Source organism: Excalfactoria chinensis, chromosome 2, assembly GCF_039878825.1.
Source record: "Excalfactoria chinensis isolate bCotChi1 chromosome 2, bCotChi1.hap2, whole genome shotgun sequence".
NCBI lineage: Eukaryota > Metazoa > Chordata > Aves > Galliformes > Phasianidae > Excalfactoria > Excalfactoria chinensis.
Window position 1 is genome coordinate 40,417,111 of NC_092826.1, and position 27,381 is coordinate 40,444,491.

The 27,381-nt window shown below is 39.4% G+C and overlaps 1 protein-coding gene across 6 annotated transcripts in view; it reads left to right on the plus strand.

The window, feature by feature from the left end:
- NOL4 (nucleolar protein 4) overlaps positions 1 to 24,308 on the plus strand; it is a 192,290-nt gene extending 167,982 nt beyond the window's left edge. For all 6 annotated transcript variants that reach the window (XM_072327611.1, XM_072327613.1, XM_072327612.1 and 3 more), the window contains 3 exons: positions 11,740 to 11,920; positions 15,178 to 15,258; positions 22,338 to 24,308. In XM_072327611.1, the coding sequence (XP_072183712.1) occupies positions 11,740 to 11,920; positions 15,178 to 15,258; positions 22,338 to 22,531 (456 nt within the window). In that variant the 3' untranslated portion in view covers positions 22,532 to 24,308. The remainder of the gene's footprint in view (positions 1 to 11,739; positions 11,921 to 15,177; positions 15,259 to 22,337) is intronic.
- The last annotated feature ends 3,073 nt before the right edge of the window (positions 24,309 to 27,381 follow it).

A 27,381-nucleotide genomic window follows, 5' to 3' on the forward strand; every position in this document is an offset into this window, starting at 1 on the left:
CTGCTGCATTGACTGGAGTGATGTTCATCTATTCCAACTGAACTTCTTGCCTATAATAATCACCATAAAATAGCATAGTGGCAGGGGGGAATGGAACTGACATAGTTTCTTGAGAACAGTACACCCATCTATGAAAAGCACAGGAAAAAACCTCATTGTTATAATGAAAGTGGAGTTGCCTGAAGCACTGCAAGACTTGTTCTGAACCAGATGTATATGTGGCAACAGAGGAATTTCTCCCATTTTACTGAACCAGAAAGATGCAGCAGGTACTGCTGCATCTCTATCACCATGCATCAGTTTCAGCAGTATGTTGATTCATTCAACAGCACTACCTTCAGGCAAATTTGCTCAAGGGATGGGAAATGACAACACTGTTTCCATGCAGTTCATGCTGTTTCTGTTTGTTGCAAAGGTCAGGTGTTCAGTACTCTATTTGTACTGCTTGTCAATGAGAAGGCAGCAAAAGACATCCACAACCAACTTCTGTAAGGTGTCAGGTGCACTGAAGTTTTATGTAATTTTTCTTCAGATTTGTAGTTAATTTCATTTTACTGGGGACACCTTGATGCTTCACTTTTGAGACTGGGTACTTAGCAAATTAAGTACTCTTAGGAGCAGGCTCAACTAGCCTGTTCCTTTGGTCCTATGCCTTGAAATATCTTATGCTGTGTAGATTTTCAGTCAAAATTTGTCTTTGTATCTACCTATCTACGTTATGAGCCAAGATTAACTGTATGAGTTTCAATAGGGCCAAGTCTTAGGTCCTGCATCTTGGTCACAACAACCCCAGACAACCATACAGGGAAGAGTGACAAGAAAGGGGCCTCGGTGTATTGATGGACAATTAGCTGAATATGAGCCAGCAGTGTGCTCAGATGGCCAAGAAGGCCAGTGGCATCTTGACTTATATCAGGAATGGTGTGGTGAGCAGGACTAGGGAAGTCATCCTGACCCTGTACTCAGCATTGGTGAGACCTCACCTTGAGTACTGGTTGGTTTTAGACACCTGAGTACAGAAGGGACATAGAGGTGCTGGAGCAGGCCCAAAGAAGGGCAACAAGGCCTGTGAAGGGCTTGGAGAACATGCCCAGGAGGAGGGACTGAAGGAACTGGGGCTGTTAGGTCTGGGAAGAAGGAGGCTGAGGGGGTACTTTATTGCTCTCTTCCAATATCTGAAAGATGCTTACAGTGAGAACGGGGTTGGTCTCTTCTCACTGGTGATGGGTGACAGGATGAGGGTAAGTGGCCTCAAGTTGTGACAGGGTAAGTTTAGATTGGATATTAGGAGACACTTCTTTACAGAAAGGGTTGTTGAGCACTGGAATAGGCTCCCCAGTGAGGTGGTTGAGTCACCATCCCTGGATATGTTTAAAAACTGTTTGGATGGGGTGCTCAGGGACATGATTTAGCAGAGGATTGTTAGAGATAGAGTAGTATGGTTAAGTTGTGGTTGGACTTGATGATCTGAAGGTTTTTTCCAATTTGAGCTAAGAGGAAAAACATCTGTGTAAAGTCTGGACTTTAACAAATCTTGTTTCTCTGCTGGTACGATGGGGATAAAACAATAGCTCCACCTATCACCTCCTCCATTAAATTGTAGCTCCAAGAACTACTCTGCTCTTTGTGTGGCACCTTCATCCCTCTGAATTGAAATAGATGGGGCTTTCTCCAAGATAAATGCCATAAGTATTTTGTGAAAAATACCATGAGCACAGAGGAGTTTTGCCAAAATCCAAAGGCACTGCAGCAGTTTACTTTCTCAAGCCAAGTTCAGTAGAAGTTTCTAATCTGGTGCTGGCCATCATTGGACATGTTATTTAAAATCACACTGAGGAAGCCATAGTTGTGCATACACTGTAGTGCAGTATGCAGTCTTGCACTATGTCCTTGTGTTGAGACTTTCACTTAATACTATTAGTTGAGAAACCATTAGCAAAGTACTTTTTTTCTTTTTTTTTCTTTTCTCTTTTTTTTTTTTTTCCCCAACACTAAAGCTAGACAAGAGCATAACCATATCCAAGTTTCAGATTTCCTTATTTAATATAACAGGAAATGCTCAAGTATCTTGTGAACCACAGTAACTTCTGCCTAAGACAAGAACAGTGGGGGCAATAAAAGTAACTTGCAAGGCTCTATCCAGGGGAAAACACTGGGAATCACCTATCTTGAACTTTACTAAATAAAGTGATAAACTCCAGCACTGCAGAAGATATAAGATGTCCTCAATTTAAGTGGAGGGAGAATCAATCCTTTAGAAGAACCCAGCATCTCCTTTCCCCAGCATCACAGATATATAAACCACAAGCCTAGCTTGTTTGTGTTTTCCTGTTCAGTCAACAGTGCTGGTGACCTCTAAAAGATCATGCTGTTCTGATATCACAGTGGATAACGAACTACGTGTAGCTGATAGGCTATGAAAAGCAATCCCTCTGCTTTGCTATCGCTCCAATGAAGGTGAGTCTTTGACAACTCAGTGATCATCTGAGTCTCCCTTCCAAAAGTTTTCTGTCCTGTAGAAGAGGTGGTGGTAGTTAAAGCAAAAACAAAGGCAAATAAACAAACAAATAAAAACAAACAAAGCAAACAACAACAAAAAAAAAAAAAAAAAAAAAAAAAACAACAACAACCCCACACAACTCAGACTCTGCAATGTGAATGCTAACCTTTTATTTAAGGTTAACATACTCATTCCGATCTACAAATAATGTGTCATACCATCAGAAATGCAGGAGACGAAAGTGTGTTTTTCTGTCTTCTCCACAATAGCACCTTTATGTTTTGATCTTTTCCCTTGCCAGTCTCGTGCTTTCATTTCTTGTCGAGAGCTGGCATTGTCAATTTTGATGCCTGGTGACAGCACTGATTTTGGCAGTACATTTCAGTGTTAATAACTGCAAAAACAGAAGGAACCTACTACTTTTATAATCAGAAACTGAAGTATAGTAGTTTTTCTTTTACTTTTTTCTTTCTTGAACTTCTGGCAGGTAACAGTATTTTGATGGACACTTCAAGATCCTGTGTGACTCCATTCCTGTTGCAGGGAGTTCAGATTCCTAATTGGACTCTGTATTATGCCTGATTTAGCTCAAGCAGTCTATACCAATATTTCCTTGCTATTTGAAAAGTTATATTAATCATTTTTGTCTCTAAAATATGGAAAACTAATACTGGACTGACCAGCAAAATCATTAATAATAACATTTCTTTCAGAAATGTCTTGCATCTCTTGTATCTTTTTTGTTTGATGTTATGCCTGTGACAGAAAATTCTTAAGAACAGGCTTTCTCTGGAGTTTTTAATGTATTTGCCTTAAATACATAAAAGTGATGCAGAGAGGGAGGTCATGAAAAAATAAAGTCTAGGCCTGAATACGGAGGTTAGAAAATGGAAAACTGTGCAGTCTCCCAGCTGTTCCTTTCAAGTGAAGAAATAGCATGAATATGTGAGAACAGCAATTAGGATCCTCTTGACTTCACTGGCAAGTCCACCCCGAATTATCAGAACAATTCCTAATATAAAGAGTACTTGGCATGAGTCTGTAGAAAATATTTGGAGATGACTTTGTATTTCATTTCATTTCATTATTTTGTTCAAATATATTCTTAGAGCTTCTGGGTGGGGGGTGGGGAAGCCAACAAACCAAAAACAGGAGTCTCTCTCTTGGTTGTGCATAGGCTTCATCTATAATTCATAGAATCACAGACTTGTTTGAGTTGGAAGAGACTCTTAAAGGCCATTTAGTCCAGCTCTCCTGCAATGAACAGGATCATCTGTGGCTACATCAGGCTGCTCAGAGCCCTTTTCAGCCTGACCTTGAGTGTCTCCAAGGATGAGGCATCTACCATCTCTCTGAGCATTACATTCCAGTACCTCATCACCCTCACTGTAGAAGATTTTTTTCCTGTTGTCTAATCTAAATCTTCTCTCTTCCAGTCTGAAACCATTTCCCCTTGTCCTATCAAAATAGACTCTGATAAAGACTCTGTCCCCTTCTTCCCTATAGCCCCACTCTAGATATCCAGGCTCTCTCTGGAGCCTTCTCTGGGCTGAGCAGCCCAAGCTCTCTCAGTCTGTCCTTGTAGAAAAGTGTTCCATCCCTTGGATCATTTCTCTGGTCCTCCTTTGGATGTTCTCAAACAAGTCCTCATCTCTTCTGTACTGAGGATTCCACATCTGGACACATTCTTCCAGATGAAGCCACAGCAGAGCAGAGGGGCAGGATCACCTCCCTCACCCTGCTGACCACACTTCTTTTGATGCATCCCAGGGCACAGCTGGCTTTCTGGGCTGTGAGGGCACATTGCTGGGTCATGTCAAGCTTACCATCCACCAGTACCCCCAAGTCCTTTTAATCAGGGCTGTGATCTGTCCTTACATTCCCCAGCTTGTACTGACAACAGGGATTACCTCAACCCAGGTGTAAGACCTCACAGTTAGGTTTGTTGAACCTCATAAGGTTCATTTGGGCCCACTGACCCCTGAGGGAAACCGCCTATTACCAGTCTCAAGCTGGACATCGAGTCTCTCTAGTACTTTATTCTCTGGAATGTTTTTAATGAAGGGTAATTCACTTTAAAGTGAGAGAAATCAGCCCAGAAGTGCAGTTAGTTTTTTGAATTCATCTGTCCTGATGACTTCAGGCAGTGGGTTAGGGGATGCTCAGTGTATGCGCTGTCTTAAAAAAAACACCACCATGAGCAGCCCAAGAGGTGGAGAAATATTCAGAATGTCTGTATTGGGAAGTTATCAGAGAATAACTTTGTACCTATGGTAAAATACATCTCCAGTGAGTTTTGAATATATATATATATATATATATATTAAGCAGACTATAAGGTTTCTAGCAATTATGTTTTCAGATTTCAGTGGTAGATCTGTTGTGAGTAGTTTAAATCTCAGGCAGATGTTTATTTTAAATGTCTGACTTTAGAGATTGAGAATTTTGTAAGTTTTTTTTTTTTTAAATAATAATTTTAAGCTATGCAACATAGCAAACAAAGTCACATGAAATAAGTCTTCTTCACAAAAATTGATCAGAAAACCTGTAGAAATGTTCTCATTACAAATACTGAATCTATGCTGACTTCAGCCATACATCTGGCTTTTTCACATTGCTCTATAAGAGAAATAAGGCTTTCTGGGAAAGGTAATATCTTTTAATAAATGCACCTGAAAGAATAGAAGTTCTTCTCCTGATCTAGGAAGAAATATCACCCATTTCTACACTCGCTTTGCCTCTATACTTAGATCAAAGTTGTAAGAACACCTCTAACACTGTTAAAAGATGTTATTCTTTTAAAGGACTATAAATAGTACTTTGCTTTGTCTGACCTTATTTAAAGAACTATCATAAAGCCTCATTTGGATTTCAAATTCACTGAACTGTGTATGTCTTTAATTTTATTCAGGACTCCTTGGTCTTGAACAGGTTTTATTTAGTGGATAATAATGCCACCAGTAGCCCTAATAACTGGAGAGGAAGGAGAAAGAATGTGTAGTGAAAACCAAAACTGAAGTGAATCCTTACATCCATCACTTATGAAAATTCCACTTCCATCATTGCTAAGTTGCTCATAGCTAAGTGAATCAGAAGCCTTATTGCTGTGTTAAAGGAAAATATACTCTTGTGTGATATGCTAAAATATTGTTTAGATTTCTGGACTTCCAGGATATTGGTCATAAAATTAAAAGGTGGATCAAAGCCAGGAGAATTTATGTAGTGCATTTAAAACCAATAAAGGACGCAGAGTTCCATCAGAACAATGTATGTTATCAAAGCAGTCAATAGTATCATCACTTATTAAGATTAGCTGACAATTTCTATTATCAGATATGCAGTTGGGTAATAACTTGATGACATTTACTGTTCTGTATGTCCTCCATCTATTGAAGAATTCCAGAGAAAACTTCAGCCACTTTCAAGAATGAGGAAAGGTTTGTCCTTTTGTCCTTTAAGGGTACTTTGATACTTAAATGTGATGAGCATTTCACAATAAGAAGATAAATAATGCTTTCTAATGTTTACACTGTAATGGTGTCATTTAAGTCAATGATGTTCTGCTGGACATGCTTACACAACCAACATTCAGTTGCTAAATTCCCAGAATATTTGAATTCAGTGGGTCTGGATTCAGTGCAGAAAACAGGTGATAAGAACAAGGGCTGTGAACCACAGCAAGAGTGGAGATAACAAAGGATGAAGGAAGAGTGAGGATGTGAAAAAGGATTGAACGAAGGAGAAACAAAAGAAAGAGGGTCAGATTTGTCTGTATGAGGCTGTTGAGTCACAGCCTGAACCACTGATTAAGCACCTGGGGAAAGCACCTGGTCAGTCCTGGGAGCAGGTGAAGGCAATTCTCCTGTGTGATCGGGAGGGATGGAGCCATGCTGCACCTCTCTTAGACCTCATTTCAGGGCTGACTGCCACTTGGAGATTCTTCTCTTATGGTATTTTCCCTGCAAACCTAGATCTTCAGAGATGGGTGACCACTTTTCCTTTGTAACACCATTCTATTCATGCTAGCCCCTTTCCTACTGCACTCCTGTATTGCTCTTCCACTGTGCTGACCTTTCTGATTGTAACAGTGACTAAGAGAAAATAACATGGGTTGAAAACAGGAGTAACTTTTGTTAGATGTGGAAGCCAGCTTTGCTTTTGTTGAAGAGAATACTGGGGATCTGAGACTGAAAGCAAGTCCCAGGAGAGAAAGAAAGCATCAGATGGGGACCGTTGGTGTACATTAACAATGGTGAAATGCAAAATAGGAAATGAAAGGACTAGAGTTGCTGAAGCTACTTATGTATCAGGGAACAAGAGTCTTGTTTGAAAAGGGGAAATTAGGATTTATGGGCAAGAAGACAGAGACAGAGGATAGAAGGTGAAACTGGAAAAGCAAGGAGGATGGGATGAGTCAGACATTTGGAAGGCACAGTAAGGATCAAATCCGAAGACGCAGAGTACAGGATGTTATATGTTATCATGTCATGGTGGGGGGGGAAACAGCAGCAATACCTGGGTCCCCAGATAGGGGCCTGCCTACAGACCTGACAATGGGAGCCAGGAGTCCCATGGCTCACCCTGCTTCCAACACTGCTGCATGCAGTTGCTAATGGTCACCTCTACAGATTCAGCAGTGTTCCTATGACAGAACTTTAAGTTTCTTCACATTGTTTAAAAAAAATAAGTTAAACAAGCCAAAGCCCATTGCATTATAATAGTTGCAGAACTACAACACTTATGTATTAGGTAATGCTAGCTTAAGATTGCTGGAATCTCACCATCTGAAAAACAGTGATAAAAGTCCCATCCAACAAGCGTATTGTGAGGATTAATTGGGTTTATGTTGAAAAGTGTTCCACAGTTTTATCATTCATTTCTGTTTGTTTCATTTTTCAATCAAAAATCACATAAATAAATTGGTGTGTCTCAAATGGGAAAAATATATGAAACATTATCTACTTTCTTCTAAAGCAATGCTACAAGCTATTGAGGCTAAAAATTATTTTAAGGAACATGAAAGTGTTTCATTTTTTTCAAGTGAATGTGTTCTTTCCTGTGCTGAAGAAATTGAGGACTGGCTTTCCTATCTGTTTGAAGACTAATCTACATTTGAGGTTTTCTAGCCTCAAAGTCATCTTGTGAGAACAGTATTTATTGACAGGAACAAAAACTAATCCACGTTAAGCAGTTTAATATATTCAAAAATGAAATGTCGTGCAACATGAGGCAAAGATGTGTTCCTTTGTTTCTCTTTTTTTCTAATTGAGTTGGGAAAAATCACCTTGACATAGGGGCAGTGAAAAGTTGGTATTTGCAGAGCTGTTAATTTGTTGATCTGGTAGAAAGTGCCTTTCATGAAAACAGCAAGTTAAATGCATGTCACCATCTTTGCCATTTTTGGAGCATTACAATTTATATTCCTGCTGATGAAGTTTTGCTAGCTTTTTGGTCAGCTGGCATTGTTGGTGTGCTTTTTGTGCTTAGTGATTACAGTGAAGCAAAAGCCAAGGCAGTAGCTATGTTTTGTCTTAAAGGAAGTACACAGAATTTCTGATGTGTGTGTATGGGATCAAAACTCGAAGCAGAATCAATTTGCCAGAGCTTCTTATTTTAATAAGCTGTTTCCTTTGTTGTTATGGTGGTGGTAGAGGAGATAGGGAACAAAAAGGAATCTTGGTGATGTAGGAGTTGTTTTCAGAAAATACAGACTCCTTAAAAAGAGATGTCTTTATTGTATCTCCTCTGGCATTGGTGTTGGACACGGGGATGTTGCCGGTAGGATTACTTGTAGCACAGATGTGACATTCTGTACTAACATCTGTGCTTCTGCTGTATTTCCCTTTAAACTATCCCGTAGATGCTCAGAGTCTCAGTCAGAGCAGGGTTCCTTGGTATACAGGCTATGCAATTGTTCATGAAATCTTTTCTGATTATGTACTGTCCTTAAAAGATTATTTAATTGCTTACATGAGATATAAATAAGAGTAATTATAAATTTATTTGATTTTTAAGGAAAAGAAAAACCTGTTCTCCTGATACAGACTTGGGTGTAAATGTGAGACATTGTATGTCTCTCTGATATTATGCTGAGGGTCACAAATTCATGCTTCCAGTCTATCAAGTGAGCAGATAATATGCATTTTACCATGCTTATGTATGTAAGAGGTATTTCTACATTTCTGTGATTCCATCAGTTTCCAGATCATATGCTCAAGACCCAAATTACCTTTCCTCCCAAATAAAGTCAGAATGGAAATATTGTTAGAAAGATGACTTATTTCTTGTGCAAACTTTTGCCCTTAAAGTGAAGAAGATTCCTAAAAATGCTTAAATCCTAGGGGAATGTACGAGGTGATACCTAACCTGCTGTGACCCAACTCATGTGTTATAATCCTACAGGTAGGTCTGACCACTGAGCCTGCACAGAAAACACTTGTCCAAAATGTGCATCTACATTTAGACATCTTGAGGTGCTGAACTAAGCACTTAAGCCTAAACTCGAGGACTGAAGCAAGTGGCACCTTAGCCACTATTTGGGTATTGGTGATGGTTCTGATTTTAAACGTGTGTGTTGTATTTAGAAGAAGGTGCCTTTAAGTACCTAATATGCAGAACCAAGAGTTCTGTGCCCAGCATCCTACTCAGTCTATCTCATAGCAGCCAGGGGTGTCTTCTCCACCAGAATGTGGTTACCTCCTGAGTTCCCAACACAAGGCACACCATTAGTTCCATGTGGCCATAACTAGTTTGATACAAAGCCTTTAGATCCTAGTGTCAGAGCACCTGATGAGTTTTGTGACAGGGGGACAGTGAGTCAGGAGTATGTGCTGGAAGAGTCCCTGAGTCATGCTCCCTGACTGTTTGCTGTTCTATGAATTGTACATTTATTTTCCCTCAGTGAATGGCACAACTTCAGCTATGACTCCTCCCACAGCTTTGCTTTTAGCCTGGTTGCTAAGTGATGGCAGCTTTTTGAGTTCAGGTACCCTCCCCACCACAGCTATCAAAGAGCTCACATCCCAGATTTTACGCCTCTTCACTGTGCATCACAACAAGAAGGCAGAGCTCTGGTCTCTTTCCTCTCAGCCATGTGCTCTAACACACAGGCTAGCATGCATCAGTGTGCAGCATTGTGCAGCCCTGTGGCCAGGCTCTGTTGTGCTCTTCCATGAGCTTAGTGCATCATCTCTGCAAAAAGCTCACTGCTGTATGTTCAGTTCACAGTGATCAAGAGGGGCTCAGGCATGCACGTGTATTCAGGGACAACAAATTTGCAGTACTCAGATAGTCGGGATAAGAAGATTCTCTTCTCAGCTGTGGGACAGCATTTCTTGGCTGTATAGGAATTATTTTAGAGCCATCAGTGCATTTGTTGGTAAAGATGTGCCAGTTTTGCCTATACAGTTAGTTATTTTGGTAGCTTACATGAGTTAGTACCCTTCGTTCTGCACCCTTGTTCATGACCTGGTTATTGGTAAATTTGCTGAGGATCCCTTGCAAATTTTCATGAGCATAAACTGAGGCCTTGAGGGAGTTTATAGCAGAAAGGATCCACGTAGTTTTAGAAATAAGGATCTCAGCCTTGAGACTGTTAAGGAACTGGATGATTTAAGCTTTGTTGCCAAGATAGAATTTTCCTGTATAGCTTACGGATATTTTCTTGTAGAAATTAATACATTATATTTTATGACAGATACCAGTTTCCTTTGGAGTTAAAAGGTAAATGATATTAAGGTTAAATTCTTGGCCAAAACAAAAATGTAATGTTTTGCTTGAGTCTATCATTGTTTAAGAAAATATACAGAAGACCAATTTAGCCTACTCAAAAAAATGCAGAGTTTAGCTTCAGCTCATATTAGTGCCCAAGAGGTCTCATTCTGATTGTTTATGGAGTTAATTATGTGATGATTCAACATTCTGTATTAAATATTAAAAATTCTGTTAATAATATATGTTCCATCTTGTGAGTCATCTCAATTATAGCCAAATCTCTTTAGCCAATAAATAACTAAAAGACAGGGTTATCTTCATCTCGGAAAAGCTGGTGGTGGGACTGATTAATGCAAACAGGAAATCTACTTCACAACCATTTTTTCTTCAACAGAGTCTGGATGCTGTCTGAACTATTTGGTTCTTCTATGCTGGTATATACATCGATACTTCTTTAAAAATATTTAAAAGTTTCTAATATTTTTGTAGTAATCTCAGTAAGTTCAGTATATTTAACAACCAAACCTGTGTTTGTTTGTTAGTGGGGTTTTTTTTGTTGTTGTTTTTGTTTTTGTTTTTTTAAATACTGGTAGCTCCTTAGATATTCTTTATTTGAACTCACTGAAATATATTTTTATCAGATACTGATGGTTTTCCTTGTGCAACTAGTAAAAGAAGGACAACCATGATGGTTTTTTTTCCTCTTTTTCACCTGTGTCCTTATTAAAGTGGCCACTGTGAGTCTGAGTGGAGGTGTGGAGCTCTCAGCAGTCCTTACAGCATCTGATGGAGAAAAACAGACTTTTGAAATGTAATCTTCTCAAGGGGAAAGCTGTGGGACAGTTGTGCTAAATCCTGTTCCATATCATGCAAGCATCATAGAAGTAAACTAAGGGTGTTAGGGAAATGTATAGTGTGCATTTGCTGCTCGTATACAAGACTGTAAATGCTTTCAGATCATGTCTGTGGAATCATCTTTCCCCCTTGGTCCTTGTAGGCATGGTCACTATCTGAACCATCTGCAAATACAGAAAATGTTACTATATTTGGTTTCTCCACTCCTTTTGTCACTTCTGAGAATGATACTTCATGATAAGTAGTTGGAGCGTTTTTCATTGATTTCTTTTATTGAGAAGGAGACGGTTTTCCAACTCAGAGTAGTGACTCCTGTAGCCAGAAAATAATGATTTCTTTCTCATTTCCCATACTATTTTTAGACAGAGATGGTTTTTTTTCAGGAGACGGTGAGATCTTCAGGTTGAGAGGGTGACTCTTTCCTTTGAAAAAACAGTATGTTTGGCTATTGGAGCACAAATAAATACTCTCAGATCTATGGGAAATCTGCATTTTTATTTATTTGCTTCTGTTCAGCTGCTGTTCTGCCTATCAGAGACATGTCTGTGCTTGTTTGATATGAACAAAATTTTTGCGAAAGCAAATAATTCTAGTTCTAATAATGGAAAAGACCACTCTTATGCATGGTAAAATGAAAAATATAATTCAGAACCTTTCTTTGTTTTTTGCAGGATGAGGCTACACCAGCTGACAAACAGTACAAACAGGAGCCAGCCCAGGTCACTTACTCAACATCAGCTGTTTCCAGCACACAGGAGGTGTTGTACATCAATGGAAACGGGACCTACAGTTACCATAGTTACAGAGGGCTCGGAGGTGGGCTGCTAAATCTCAATGATGCTTCTAGCAGTGGTGAGTTTCCTTACAAAATACGTCTGTGTGTGTATGTGCTCATGTGTACGTTTCCCCTGTTGTACAGAAAGCTAGTCCAAGGGATTCAGTATCCATGGGGTATAAGTAGATAATGAAGAGGAACGCAATCCTGCAAATGACTACTGCTAAGCAAAATCCTTGTTTTCTGGATGTTACAAGTCCCTTCCAGTTTCAAGGGACTAATTGACAACAGTGTGAGACTGAACTCAGGCTATGTGGCTGAGCTTGGTTTGAAAGCACGAAGCTCCATTTTTTTTTATGAAGGAAATGAATAAGCCTGGATTTCTCATGTGGTTTCTCTGGCTAATGTAATTTACTTCAGGTAAGAATCTGGAATGACAAGTGTTAAGTGAAAAATCCTCAGCAGTTGAGGAGTTTTCTGCTTCAGGTACATGGGCTGACTTTGTCAAGGCAGGAAGTGTTCAGCTACAGCCTCCATTTTCAGCATGCTAAGCAGTTTTCAAAATGTTATCAAGGCTGCAGCCTGCAGTGTATGCAGTGCATGGTGTACTGGTGGCCTTCAGTCACACCTACTTCATCTCCCTTCTGTGAATAATTTGGGCTATATATTTAAAAGGCTTTAAAAATATAGTATTTTTCAATGGCTTCCATATGAATGAAAAACACATATGAGATTTTTAATATGCTCTCTGATCAAACATTTTTACAGGAGTAAGACTGGAATTCTGTTTTCCTGGGAAAATGTACTTTTAAATTTACACTATGGTCAGAGAATGTTCAAACAAGTTCCCACTGAAAACAGTTGTGTTTGGTCTTTCTTTCCCATGCATCTTCTTTGTCAGTAGAACCCATCAGGATTTCCTTGTTCTATGTAATCCTGAACTGTGATGGAATCACAACTGTGTTGTATCCTTTCAAACCTCTTGTAACTGGACACATTTCCACAACTTCCTTTTTACAGTAAACTGTAACATTTAGGCAAGAGTATTTTGTAACTTCAGTATATGCTTTATTTAAAAAAATAAATAAAATAAATACAGGTACCAAATTGCCATCATAAATTAGTCTCGCTTCTGGATTAGAAGCAACATTTTATTTCTTTTTCTTAGAGGAGTCTAGTGCTTTGTTGCAACTAAAGCTGAAGATGGGTTTTGTAGGAAACAATGGTTATCAGATGCTGCACAGCTAATGTTTCCACTTAACTGTGGGGAGTTCACTGTATTTCACTGTGTAACAAAACCACAGTACAGGGATCAGCGAATGCTTATGGACTGCATAGTGATGTATGTCCAAACATTTCTTCTTCCTCTCCTTTTCCTACTTGCCCTGGCAAATTTTGTCTGAATGTTTTCTTTTTACTTTGGAAGACAAGTAAACAGCTGCACCTCTTCCAGTTGGCTCTGCACAGTTGAAGCAAGTACAAAGTTGTTCGTCTTCTCTGTAGGGATCTCATGGGATCCAGAACTGCACAAACCTACTGTCTGGTGACTGCTCTTGGAAGCCAGTTGTTGATGCTAATAATCTAGCTGGCTGCAGGTCTGTGTCCCACCTGCCATTTCAAAAAGTTCATTAAGAAAGTTGTGGAGTGGGAATGCCATCAGTTTCTTAGATTCATCCACACAGAAGCAATCAGTAGTCAAACTGATTATCTCTGGACTACTGAGTGCAAAGTCTCTAGCTCTGTTAGCTAGTTATCTCTGTAGGGCAAACTGGGGGATTTGGAGGCCAGTTATTTGGGATTTGACCATCACCTCTTGCATGTTCATGGATATTTGTTTTTTCATTGTTGGGTGGGGTTGTAGTTGAGAGTAGGAACAAATTCCCTTCTAACTGACCTCACATGGTAGTTGTTTTCAATCATTATTACATTTCAGGGAATCTTTTTAATTCTCTCTCTGGAGAATGAGAGACATTGTTGCAAATTGTTTTCAGGACCTAAGTGATTTTTAAGAACACATTTTCTCTTCAGTTCAGAAACCTATCAAATGCTCTCATCACCTTTACAAGTGTTCTCCTAGTGTAAAAACAAATACAGTCTGTTTTTGTGTATCTTCTAAAACAAGGAAAAAGGAAGAAGTTGGAAAAGCTAGCTAAAATTCATGGCTTGAATGTCTATTTTTGGGCATTTCCGCTCAGTTAACTCATTTAATTTGGTTTTTTCTCCCCTATACAGTTCATTCCTATGCTGATACCATCTTACAGACTTTGCTGTCTGCTCACCTAACTGTTTGGTGGCTTTGGCTCACGGAACTCTGTCTGCTGTTGCAGTGCTTTCCTCCTCAGTCTGTCCATCCACATGGCTAATTACAGATCCATAATTAGCTCCTTACACAACTGTATGGAGTGAGCCTTCATGTAACTGCTAAATTTGAGCAAGCAGAACACAACAGCTTGTACAGTGACCCTTCCTTTATTTTAGGCATGAAAAGAACACAGCAGGAAAAGGCTTGGACTAAAGGTACTAAGTCTTTTCCCCCCCTGCTTTTAAGCCATCTAGGCAAACCAGCTCAGCTTGAAAGCTTTGCCTGAACAGCAAGAAATCCATAGGTTGTCAGAGCCTCTTTCAGCCTGTATACAGGCTGGAGAGAAACTGTTGAGTCTTGTAGATGTTCAAAGAGAACTACTTGTTGAGAAGCATGGCTTTCCATGGTTCTTGTTATTAAGTTTGATGAAGTTCCTGCTACAGAGCTGAAAAGAAAAGCTCCAGGATGATGCAAGTGTGAATGAAATTGGCTTGCCAGCTCCCAGCCAGCCACAAGTGCTTCATCAGGCACAGCTCCACCATACCTGGAGTCATAGCTTGAGGGCAAGAAACAAACTACTCCATTGGGAGCAAAATATTTAATTGCCACTATCATTTGTCAGAGACCCCACAGAAGTGGGAACATCCCAGATGTCTCTGTCTGATGGATTACAATTCATCCTCTCCTGGTGTCTGCCAGCTGTCAGGACTGGATCTCCATAGTTTGAGCCTGGATCTCCACAGCCCTAAGGCCCATTTTCCCTTAGACAGTGAGCAGTATGTTCTACTACCACTGTTGGGCTTCCTTGAGGTGCTCTGTTGTCAGGTTTTCTAAGCAGAAATGTCAACTGTTTCCAACTGTGTCTGTATTTAAAAAAAAAAAAAAAAAAAAAAGAAAAGAAAAAGGAAAAAGAAAAAAAGAAAAAAAAAAAAAAAGGTACATTTCAGACTGGATGATAGATTGGCTATGCAAGACATTCTCTTGTATTATGATATGACAAAGCAGTCCTTCTATCTCTTTTTCTCTACACAGATCTGCAGCCAACTTCCACTACAGCCACAACTCAGCACTGCATCCCAGGCTCCACAAACGTCCAGTCTCCTTCCAACTCAGGTAAGTCTTCCTAGCAAATTCTAATAAATTCATACCCTGACCAGATCGTGAATCTGGATGAGAGTCTCTTGCAATCCCCTTTCCACAGGCAGGCCTTCACACACTAGGCAAAATTTCCATTGCCCTGCAAGTACTCCAGTCATACTGCTCATCATCCCCTGCTGCCCCATGATGCCTCTGCTCTATAGGCCATTCTCAGCTTTACCCACATGCAAATTAACCTTCCTGGTCCTTCAAGCTCCTGAAAAGTCTACTATGTAATCCAATCAGCCCAGGCTGCAGGATTTCTGTAGTAGTTTTGTAAAATGAGGAGCCACCAATCTATCTCATGTTCAGTCCAAGTTAACCTCTGTTGATATTCGTTACTGATAAATAGGGAAATCTGATCTAGTGGCTGACAGACCTGCCTGTGGCAGGAGGGCTGGAACTTTGTGATCTTTGTGGTCCCTTCCAAAGCAAGCAATTCTATGATTTCATGAAAGTTACTGTATGTCTTTTCCATTCTTTCTTTTATGCAATCTTATTTTCCTTGTGTATAAACTTTGCCAAGCTTTAACTATTTGAATTGATATTTCCATCCAGAGGTGATCTGTGGGCTGAATATTTCTGAAGTTGTTTCATCAGAAGTAATATAGCCACAGGTTATTGGAAAGGCGTGCCGTTTTTGTGCTTATGAGGAGCCCCAGCACCTTTATGAAATGGCCCACAAACAACACTTGGCATAGGGAGTTGTCATGGAACTGGAGATTTTCTGAGAAAATGTGCTCAGATTTGGTGAAGCTGTAAAGATTATCTTGTGTAAAATGTTGACATTTGAATGTTCAATAGAGGTTTCCTGGTAATGAAGAAGAAATAAGTAATTAAAAATGAAGTCCAACTGAGAATACCAAAAGTCCAGCAAGTTCTTAAAGTGATGAATGGGTAACTCACAGCATGGCTGGCCATGAAGCAGGGAGTGAACAGGGTTCTCCATGAAGTTGCCTTCTCTAGCTCTTTTTTACATATCTACTGCCATACAATTTTCTGTGGTCTCAGTGCTAGCCTTCTGAAATAGCAGTGGAGCTAGAAAGGAAATGCAAAGCCTCTTTTTATCACAGAGATACAAAATAAGACTGACACAGTTAGAAATCTGGGAGCGTGTGCTTAGTTCCATTTCAAAAAGGCAAAATGCAGTGCTGGGAGAAATTGGCATATGTTGTGGCAGAAGTGGGAACTTCCCTCTGTGAAATACTGTCTGAATTGTATAATAAGGTCGTCCTTAATTTTTTTCCCCTTCCTCTTCAACTGATCAGCCACATGGCATTTGCAAGTATTATCCTGCTCACACCATAGGAACTGTGATGAAATGTCTGAAATCGGACAGTATCTTTTCTGCCTTTACACAAAGTCCAGGAGACAGCCATGCAGGCAAGACAAGTGTATGCTATGTAACTAGTCTCATGTGACAGCTATGAAACATTACTTGAATGCCTCATATAATCCTGTCACTGAGAACCAGTGTGTTTGTTGATCATTGTAAAGGTATTCAGTGGCTGTAGATATTTTTGTGTTTTGACATCTCTGTTCTCAGGCAACATTTTAAATTAGCTAAAAATGCATTTCCTGGAGGGAAGGGTGTAGGAGGGAGAAATAAACTTGAAAGGCGCGATGCATTGGTCTCTGATTTCCCAATCTAAGTTCTCCTGGCACTTATAACAATAGTTTAAGGCACATCAGTTCTGTTTGGAGGTAGGACAAGAAACACTGACAAACACATATCTCAATGAAACAGTTCTGTGATACTAAATGTATCTGATCTGGGGAAAGTTACATGTTCTGATAGTTTCTATTTAATTCTGTGGGAACAGAGGTGAATCAAGTACAATATTCACTTCTTCTGAAGCCATTTATGGGGGAAAAAATGGGAGGAGCAGTATACGTTCAGATGAAAAGACATGTGAAACTGTTTGCTGATGAAAGAAGTTCCTTAGCTGCTAGTAAAAGTCTACAAGCTTAGATGCATAAAATTATACAACTTTAAAAAATGATTTATTATTCTTAATTATTAGAGATGCTGAGCCACTGACATATTTGTTATTCATTTATTGACTTCACTTTAGTGGTAATTATAAGATTTCTGTCTATCCAGCTACAGCATGCAATTCTAAAGGGAGTTTTGCTGGGACAGGTGATACTGTCCAGGCAATCAGTATTAGTACCTCTATGTCTGACTTGTATTTTAAAATTTTATATAAATATATACACCATATATATGTATATACTAGCGTTGCTAATGAGTAGGGCATGAGGTAATAACCAGCTTCATTTCAGACCTGCGACTTATAGAAAAACCATTTGCCCAGTGTATTTAATGGCAGATACTCTCAGCAGCCAACTTGATAAGTGGTTGTCTAACACATGAAGAGTGGATTTTCAGAGTTCTCCTATTTAGCTTGATGTGACTCCAGCAGGAGACATTTCACTTCACAAGGGAAATTAGGTCTGTGTAACTGGACTGAGCTGGTAAATTTACTATATTCCTGTGTTCAAGTGTCAGCCACGTGGCCTCTCCAAAGGGTGGAGGGACAGTATCTCAGGGTCTTCAGAAAGTTTACTGCAGAGATTATAAAGGAAAGGATCTGTTTTGTGAACACGTTTAACTCACTGCTTAAGAGAACGTAGTGCCACTATAGGAACAAGGGTGGTGACAATAATTAGTTACACTCATGCACTAAGAAAAATAGATGAAGCTGAGAACTGGGTATTTACTTTTACAGTGTGTGCTTGATCTTTGCTTGCACAAGGCCACAGACACTGTGGAGCCTGTAAATGGTTACATATAGGATTTTTAATTGTCCTGAAATACTCTAGGATGGGAAACAATATGCTAAATCATGCTGTACTACCTTGGAGAATCTCAACACTGCAAAATTTGTTTCAAATAAATAAATAAAAGTCAGATTAGGGTTTCCCTCTATTTAAATATACACTCCCACGTTTCTCTGAAGACTGTCAGGTTAATAAGAACTGTTAAGCATATGAAGGAAATATTTCTACTTAGGAGAAATAGTGCAAAGGCTACTTGACTTTCTCCATATTTAGTTATCTGTAGTGATGGCTTCCGGAGATGGAGGTATATGAAATGTATAATGTAACCAGTTATTTTAGGAAGCATTCAGAACAGTTGTGATTTATTTGCCTGGGTAAAGGAATGTGGTGGAAATGTATTAAGTTTTAGGTTCCTGTTTTTCAATAGCTAATTTGAACAAAATTACACAGGAAAATCAATACTAGAAGAATAAGATGCATTTATTATCCTTATCCTAGAATGGCTTGGGTTGGAAAGGCACCTCAAGGATCATCATGTTCCAGCCCCCCTATCACAGGCAAGGCCACCAACCTGGTATTAGACCAGGTTGCCCAGGGCCCCTTATGACCTGGCCTTGGACACTTCCAGGGGTGGGGCATCTACAGCCTCTCTGGGCAGCCTGTTTCAGAACCTCACCATTCTTTCTGTGAAGAACTTCCCCCTGACATCCAATATAAACCTTCCATCTTTGAACTTAAAATCATTCCCCCTGTATCACTGTCTACCCTTGTAAAAAGTTGATTTCCTTCTTGAAGGACTAGTTGTGACTGACAGAACTCCAGATAAGCTAAAGCATTTTTAGCATAAAGCAGGCTGAATAATCTGTAATGTTGCCAGTAAGTGTCTATCATGGCTATTAAAAGCTGAATCCAATGTAATACATCATGAGATGAGTGTCTGAGTGAGATGTTGTCCCAGATAAAAAGCTTGGCCTGTTGTGACAAGCTTTGTAGGTGAGGCACAGGGCTCACATTGCAAAATTAGAAGAACTGAAGTCCTTATATCAAGTGTGTTTTCATTTCCTTCTGTTTGGTTCTCTGACAACATGTGTGGCTTCCCTTTCTGGAAGGCAGGGTATATTCTCTTACAGAAACCATAACCCAGAACTCTTTTTTGCATGTCTGGGTTTCTTTGTTTTATTGCCTGGGATGCTTTTCTTTGAGGAGAATGAGGACATCAGTTACTTTTTGAGAACAAAGCAGAACTTGCCCTGTTAATGAAAAGCCTATTTTCCTACTACTTATAAATAAAAAATAATAGTTTGAAGTAGTATGGTGAAATTAATTTCTTAATTCTTAGCTGCACTTGCATAAAACAATATTAGTGGTAGGTAGATGGTTGGAAAGAATGTCTAAGATCTACTCCAACCTTAATGAGTCTACGATTCAAAGATACTTATTTTGAGGAGTTAGGGAACTGTTCATAATCATTAATTGGGATGTCTATGGACACAGGGTCAGGTCTGCATTTTGTGTACTCTAGATTGACTCTACAGATTTACGAGGAGTTGCACTGATTTATGCATGCCCACCATCACATATTCTCCTAGTTTTCCTTTCAGTGTGGTGCTTTTACCATACATCTTTAAACTTTATATGTAAAACATCACAAGTGTAAGCAAGGACATTTCTATACACTTTCAATTTATGAGTGTAATAGCATTCTGCTCAACCACTTAAAATCTAGATTACAAAGGAGAAAAGCCCTTCAGTTTCCTTTCAGGAAAAAGACGTGCTCTGCCACAGCAGCTCCATTCTGCCCCATATTGTGTGTGTTTTAGGCTATGACATGAATGAAAATTCCGGCAAGAACATGAAAGTTAAAGTAGGTTTACCTGGGGCACGATGCTCTCAGTATGTCAGTGGTAGCTTTTCCACTGCTGCCTCAATAAATATACAAGCCTTTAATGGCTTCTCACCACTGTTCATTCCAGCTGGCTTTATGATTAGTATACCCTTCTCTGTGCTGGTTTAAGGTTTTACTTGGAAGTATCCTCTGTGCTTCTTCACACTGTGATCATTTTCCTGTAGTGCATGTTCACACTGTAACAAATTTGCTGAGGTCATTGTCCTTTTATTTATCCTTTGTGCTCTGGAAGTCATTTAAAGTCAATTCATTTATGCTAGTGTAGAACTGGATAATGCAGTTGTAAGGCTAAGTAGTGTTCATGCCAGTTACATAGCAGGAACCAGGAAGATCTAAAAGGACCCTTTCGGTTTGAGTAGTTTCTTTTCATGGTCCCATTCTCCTTTCACTAGAGGGGAGGTTTTCATTAAGTTCCGGGAAAAAGGAGATGTGGCAATTTCAGCATTCTTTGTGATCTCAGCCATGCTGTTGCATAAACATAAAAGAAAGAAAACAAGAAGGTTTTTGACCAATTTTTCAGCTTCTGGAAGTCAAGACAACTCTTAAGAGTCGTGCTTAATCTAGGAAACGTGTTTTTGAATCCTGTGATTCTGATGAGATTATTTCGGTACATCTCTGGAATACAAATTGATGTGTTTAGTAATCTAAAGTTGAATATGATAGATTTTATAATGATTCCAATCTCTTTAGAGAGAAACATATATCCAGTGGGCCAGTGATGAGAAAGCCTTGTGCCTGACACAGTTTTTCCAGGTGAAACTGAACAGTCATGTTTATCTCATAGGCAAGTAAGATGCGTTGCTGTGGATGACTTGATCTCAGTTCCCAGAAGATTAATATTGCATTAGGCTGATCTTCTGCCTGATAAAAGTATAGATTTGCTACACTGTCAACTGAATGAATGCTATTTATCCAGGTTTGCATATAATAAACTTACTGATATTTACTTAAGTTGGTATGGGAGGGATTGAACACTACCCTACAAGAACAGACTGAGAGAGCTGGAGCTATCCAGTCTGGAGAAAAGAAGGCTCTGGCATGACCTCATAGCGGCCTTTCAGCACCCAAAAGGGGACTACAGGAAGGAAGGGGACAAACTCTTTAGTAAGGTCTGTTATGACAGGAGAAGAGGAAATGGTTTCCAATGAAAAGATGGGTGATTTGGACTGGATATAAGGAAGAAGCCTTTTACAGTAAGGAGGGTGAGGTGCTGGAATAGGTTGCCCAGAGAGGTAGCAGATTCTGCATCCCTGGAGACTTCCAAGGTGAGCCTGGATCAGGCTCAAGGCAACCTGATGTAGCTGTAGGTGTGTGTCCCTGTTCACTGCAGGGGAGTTGGACTCAGTGTCCTTTAAGGGTCCCTTTCAACTCAAAGGGTTCTGTGATATGATTCTATGATAGATATCTTTATGTTTAAAAAAAGACCCGAGTCCAGTTTTGCCTGTATAAAACTCTAGGCAGAAAAAACTATAAATGGCATTCTGTGATAAAGAAAGAAACCTCATTAAAGTACCACATGCATTAGCTGATAACTGTGGTCTAGGGAAGTTTGCCAGAAAGCTGGACTTCATGCTTGCAGGTGGCTTTGCTAACTGCAGTAATTTGCAGCCTACCCTTGGGAGTGCTGTCTTCTGCTGTAGTAAACGTGTTCTTGAGAGCATTCTATGATGAGAATGCATTGGTACAGTGGATAAGCTGCCAGCAGAACATGGTGCTTGCTGCAGATTCTCATGCCAGTGCTCAGACCTTACAGGGTCCCTGATGTATACTGCCAGCTGTATGCAGCCCACAAGAAACTTACAGTGTGTTCCTACCTATATCAGCCAGATCGTCACCAATATCAGATCACTCATGACCAGCTATTTAACACATGGCATCGAGGCTATTCAAATGAATGACCACTTATCTATGTCAGTAAGAGATTCACGATCTGGCCACATGCTAATTGATGCAGCAGAAAATTGTGAAAATAGATATCTAGAGGGTGTAAGCTCAGTACACTGCAATAATGAATGCAAGTGTGCAGATGGCCGGCCTGCCTGCCAGCAGTAGATCCCATCAGTGTCAGGTCAAGCAGCTTACACTGCTGGGATACCCCAGGGGCTAAGTTCCTGCTGGCAGAGGACTTGTGTCATGTGAGCAGAATTTTAAGGACTCCTGTCATATATAAAAACAAATTGCTAATGTTCCTGTCAAGGGAACGGTAACTGAACTGTAACTTGTATGTGCTGCTTCTCTTTGGCACTCAACTGAGAGTACAAATCCATTTTTGCTGCTGTGGTTTTGTCACTACAAACCTGTGGCTGTGAAACATCTCTGGCATTGGGATCTGAGCCTTCTTTTCTTTCCCCTTTGTTTCCTGCAGGTCCAACAGATCTCAGTATGAAGAGGCAGTTAGCAAGCAGCTCGGGCTCCTCCAGCAGTACAAGCTCCAGACCCCAGCTGAGCCCCACCGAAATCAACGCTGTGAGGCAGCTGGTGGCAGGGTACCGGGAATCAGCCGCCTTTTTATTGCGTTCTGCAGATGAACTGGAAAACCTGATTTTGCAGCAGAACTGAGTCACGTGATCTACACACCGGCCTGGTCTTATCTCAGAGTTTCCACTAATGACATTTTGATTTCCCAGAGCACACACTTCAGTTACCGCACAGTCTTTTAGGAGAGTTAATTACCGTAATGCCACACTGTTCTTGATCCATAAAGTGATGTGTTAAGGTGCTTCAAGTGAACTTCGACCTCTGGTATTTCTGAGGTACTTTACTGTGTCCAGCCTATTGCTTTTGTTTTAGTGTGTCAGCATAAATATCGAAACAGTGGCTAGAAATTAACTCGTTCTAACACGTGGAGGAAACAGAAGATGCTGTGATGTTTTTTGAAAAAAAGGTTCAAGATCCAAGTGCAATATTAGTGGAATGTGATACTGACTCATTGGACTTAAAGCTGCAGTATATGGCAAACCGTTGCCAAATGTCCTGTTGCTACAGGGCACAATTGCAATTAAAAGGATCTTGTATTTTAAAAAAAAATGTAATTTTTATATAAAAACAAAACAAAAGATTTTTTTGTTTTCATTCAAGATTTTTCATTTTTACTTTGGTAAACTTTTTCACTGGTCCTGAAAACGTTTTGAGGAGCTATTGTAAGTCCCCTTTCCTCTCTTGAACCCCTGAATGTGCCCTTCTCCCCAACTTCATATTCTTTCTACAATGAGTAACTCTTGATGCTGGATAATTCTCCCCTGTGTACTGTAAATTGTCATCTACGGAATACCTTCCAAAGGAAGCATGAATTTCCTGCATTCATACCATTCTCAGCTCCATTCTGTAATATATTGCAGCTTTATTAGCAATTAATAAAAAGTTGAGGGTTTTTTAAAAAATGACATATCATTGAGAAAACAAAATGAGAAGTTGATTTCTTACAGCGAGCTCATTTAACTCCATGATCACTGCTGTCCTAGACAAGTCCCTCTAGTTGTAATTGGATATAGGTGATGAATGTTAAGAGGTTGCAAGTGACAATCTGAAAATTTGCACTCTTGTGTGTATTTATTTTATTTTCCTTAATTTAAACAAAATTCTAATGGAGGAAGGTCACTGACACTTCTGGTATGATATGTATAATTCCCAGGCCTAGCTAAAAACTGTACAAAAATGTAAATGGATGCAGCTGCAACTATACTGAAACTCTTCTCTCTTCCCTACCCCCCCACCCCCAACTCTTCCCAACCCCTCTATTTCTTATTTTATAATATTGATTACACATTAATGGTGTTTTCTTTGTGCACTATGGCAGGTTTATTTTTAAGTATATAGAAACAGTAATTTAGTTTATGCTTACTGTACTATCTGTTCTGTTGTTTGGCTTTTGTTGAATAACAAGTTTCTTGTGCATTCCTAAATTTGCCTTATTTCATGTACAAAATTTTATGTAATTCCATTTTTTGACAATGAGTTTAAGGCATCGGTGATATTTTATATCTACTTGTTACATATAGTTTTCCAAGTAATGACTGTGATTGTGACCAAGTAATGTGCACTTTTTCTTGTAAGTGTGGACATTGCTATGCTTTTTTTTCCTCTAGTGTTTCTAGAATTACTGTTGCTTACAGTTATGTAAAAGAAAAAGAACTTTTGTGATACTGTTGGTGAATATTAATGTGAAAAAGCCTATGAAATATGAGTATTTTGAAGGTACATAAATACACAAACATCTCTAAGTTGTGAACTGATGTTCACATATTTAAATGGGAATTCAAAACCTGAGGGCTGGAATCATTTCCTCTGTTTTGTTTGGGTAAATAAACATATTTCTGTGTTTAAATACATGATTGTGAAACATTATAACATTTAAATTGCCATAGCATTTAAAGTTATAAGAATTATTCTCTTTAGACAGGAAAAACAGACTTCCAGTCCAATTCATGAAGACAGCCAAAGCTCATTTCTCAAAATAATTGGGTAAATCCAGTAGGCTTATCTAGCTGGAACTTTCTTTTAATGAAGAATTTCCTCAATAAGACTAGAAGCGTGTGGTCCATAAATCATAAGATCCAAGTCACTAACATCTTATAATATTAGATTGGCTGGAGGCAACACAATTTTGCTACTCCACATTTATTTGAGAAAACAAAAAGCTATTGGATGTCTTTTTTTAAAGACACTTTTGTTCTTGGATATAAGAATATTCATTCAATTATTTAATAGCTGCTAACCTATCACTTGAGAGATGCATTTACTTCTCACATCTACTCACCACATCTGTCAAAGCCTGTATCTTGTCCCTCCTATATAAATATGGTTCCCTCAGCTTTTGTCTCGCTAGACATTCAAAAGTCTATTAGGATCTAAGCGGCTCTTTCCTCTCTTCCAACTTCTGTCTCTTGCTTGTCAGAGGGGACAAAGCAATCTGCCACAGGCTTCCTGCTATGCTACTGAGCCAAAGGACAACCCTAGCACATATTTTCCATAAATAGCCAGCTGCTAGCCTTCCCTTTTTTTGCTTTACTCCCAACCTACATTAAGCATTCTCCAAGTATGTCTTCTATACCACATCCTCTTCTTCTGGATGCCTTCTCTGAAGCATTTAAGGCCTTCTTCAATTTTAGAAGCAATTTTACATGCATCTTTCTTTAAGTGGTCACAGAGATACTTAGCTTTCAGCCCTCAAGAGCTTTATCCATGCCAAATTCCAACAGACTAATGGAGTTTTTAGTCTACAGCTGCTTCTACCTCTGTGTACTGGGTTTATTCATCTCTTCTTTGGATTAATCGCAGATTCAGCCATAACTTCTTTTCCTAGGAGGGTACTGAAATTCAATCTTATCATGTGAGGGAGAGACTATAAATCTCAGTCCATTTATGTATGTACAAATATAGATCTGAGCATCACAATCAAATTTGCTCTCTTGGATCCAGTACAGCTCTCACAGCTACCTACTCTCTACTTGCCCTGAATCTCCTAAGTGATGGCTCGGGTGTAGAATTCCCTCCAGCCACAGACTGAATAAGGTATCCAAAAGTAACTTCAGAGTAACCTTTTACTTAGCCACATCTTCTGTAATCAATGCCTGATAACCTCAGTCTAAATATTGCTATTAGGATAAAGCCAATCCCTTTCAGTATGGGCACATCTGAGTATTTCTTCCGAAGTTTGCTTTCGGAAAAGCATTCCCATTATGTCCAGTGTTGTTATTGTACCAGTGCTTCAAGCTGATATACAGTTCAGTACACTTCTTCCATGCAGACTGTAGGTACTGGACCTCCTAGACACAGCCCCACATCTTTCCAGCTACCCTTGGGTTTTCTGTCCTGCAAAACCTTCAGTCTTCCACAAAGTTTCTGGAAAAGGAAGTCTTAGAGGAGAATATCATTTAATCTCCTTAAATTCCAATCTTATCTGGGGCTCAGAGTACCAAAATTGACAATGGCGTCAGTGTATTGGGCCTCATTAGTCTTAACCATTCACACTAGGGAGGAAAGTCATTATTCTCTCCTAAAATTCCAGAGTGGTTTCTGTTGATAGAACAGACAATTGTGGTCAGCAGCTTTAGATACAGCCCTAGACTGTGGGAGTGGGAAATGCTACCAGCTTAGTAACTTACTTGATTTGTTTACTATACTTGCCATTGTCAGCTGGAAAACTGGAGACAGAACTTATGAAAAAAGACCTGTGGTCAAATTATTTCTTCTAGGTTGACATCTTTCTCCTTGTCATCAAAAAACACCACTGTATCAGCCATGATGAACATCTCAAGCTCCAGAAAATCAGTGTATGAGTAAGCAAGTTGCCTTTCCCTTATGAAGGATCTTACAAATGAGAAAAAGCAGATGAGCCTGTATACGACCACAGTTACAAAAATGATCAGAAAGCAGCTATACTGAAGGAACTGTATACTCTTCCTGTAAGGATCTGAGTGCCTGCTGATAACAGTAAGTGGAGATAGTTTTGTTGCTGAAATTCCATTCAAACTTGGAGAAAATTTGTTTTTCCTCAAGTTCCTATCCTTGCATTAAAAGCCTACTGTAAACCTGTTAAAATCCTCTCAGTTTGAGAGGCTTGTCAGTCATTCGTAATGAAGATATATATGTTCTATGTAAAACTGAGATGATTGGAGACTAGAGTCAGGACTATCCTGACATCCACTATTGAAAACCAATTACTGGCACATGAAAGTGAATTCTGAAATAATGACACAAATCAAGCAATGCCACACAGATGATTACTGAAGTAAGTACCTAAGAATATGAAATGACTCTATGGGAGAAGATCAATCTTGCACTTAGACTTGTATCCTGGCTCTGATAATAAATAAAACAGACAAAGATGTGGCAAATATAGCCAATACAGCAATCTAGAAGAATAGATCAGGCATAGAGCAGTGCTTTCAAAGTACACACTCATGGCCTTCAACATTTTGAGGCTATAACAGGTAAGTCAATCCCCATCATGTTACTTGCTCATTACTCCCGGCAGAATGAGGGAGAAAATCAGAAGTGCAAAAGTGAGGGGAAAATAATAATAATAATAATAATGGGCAGTGCTTAATAGGTGAAGAATAAAACAAAATGCAAAAAGAAAAAGGAAAGAGTAATGGAAAGGGAATCACTCAACGCATCTGATCAGTGGGTGGGTCCCAGAGCACTGTCTACTTCAGAAAAGCTTCCCCATAGTTTTAGAGAAATTGAGAATGTCATCTTAGAATGACAGTGTATGAAAGAGAATATCTCTTTGGACACTATGGGTCAACAGGCCCATATGCTGTGTCCCTTCTTAGCTTCTCATCCAGGCCCACTTTCAGTGAGGAAGCGCATGGAAAACAGAAGGCTCTGATGTTGTTCAGTCACTGTCCAGCAACAGCTAAAATGTTGGTGCATAACACATGACACTTTCCACCACAGATCCAATG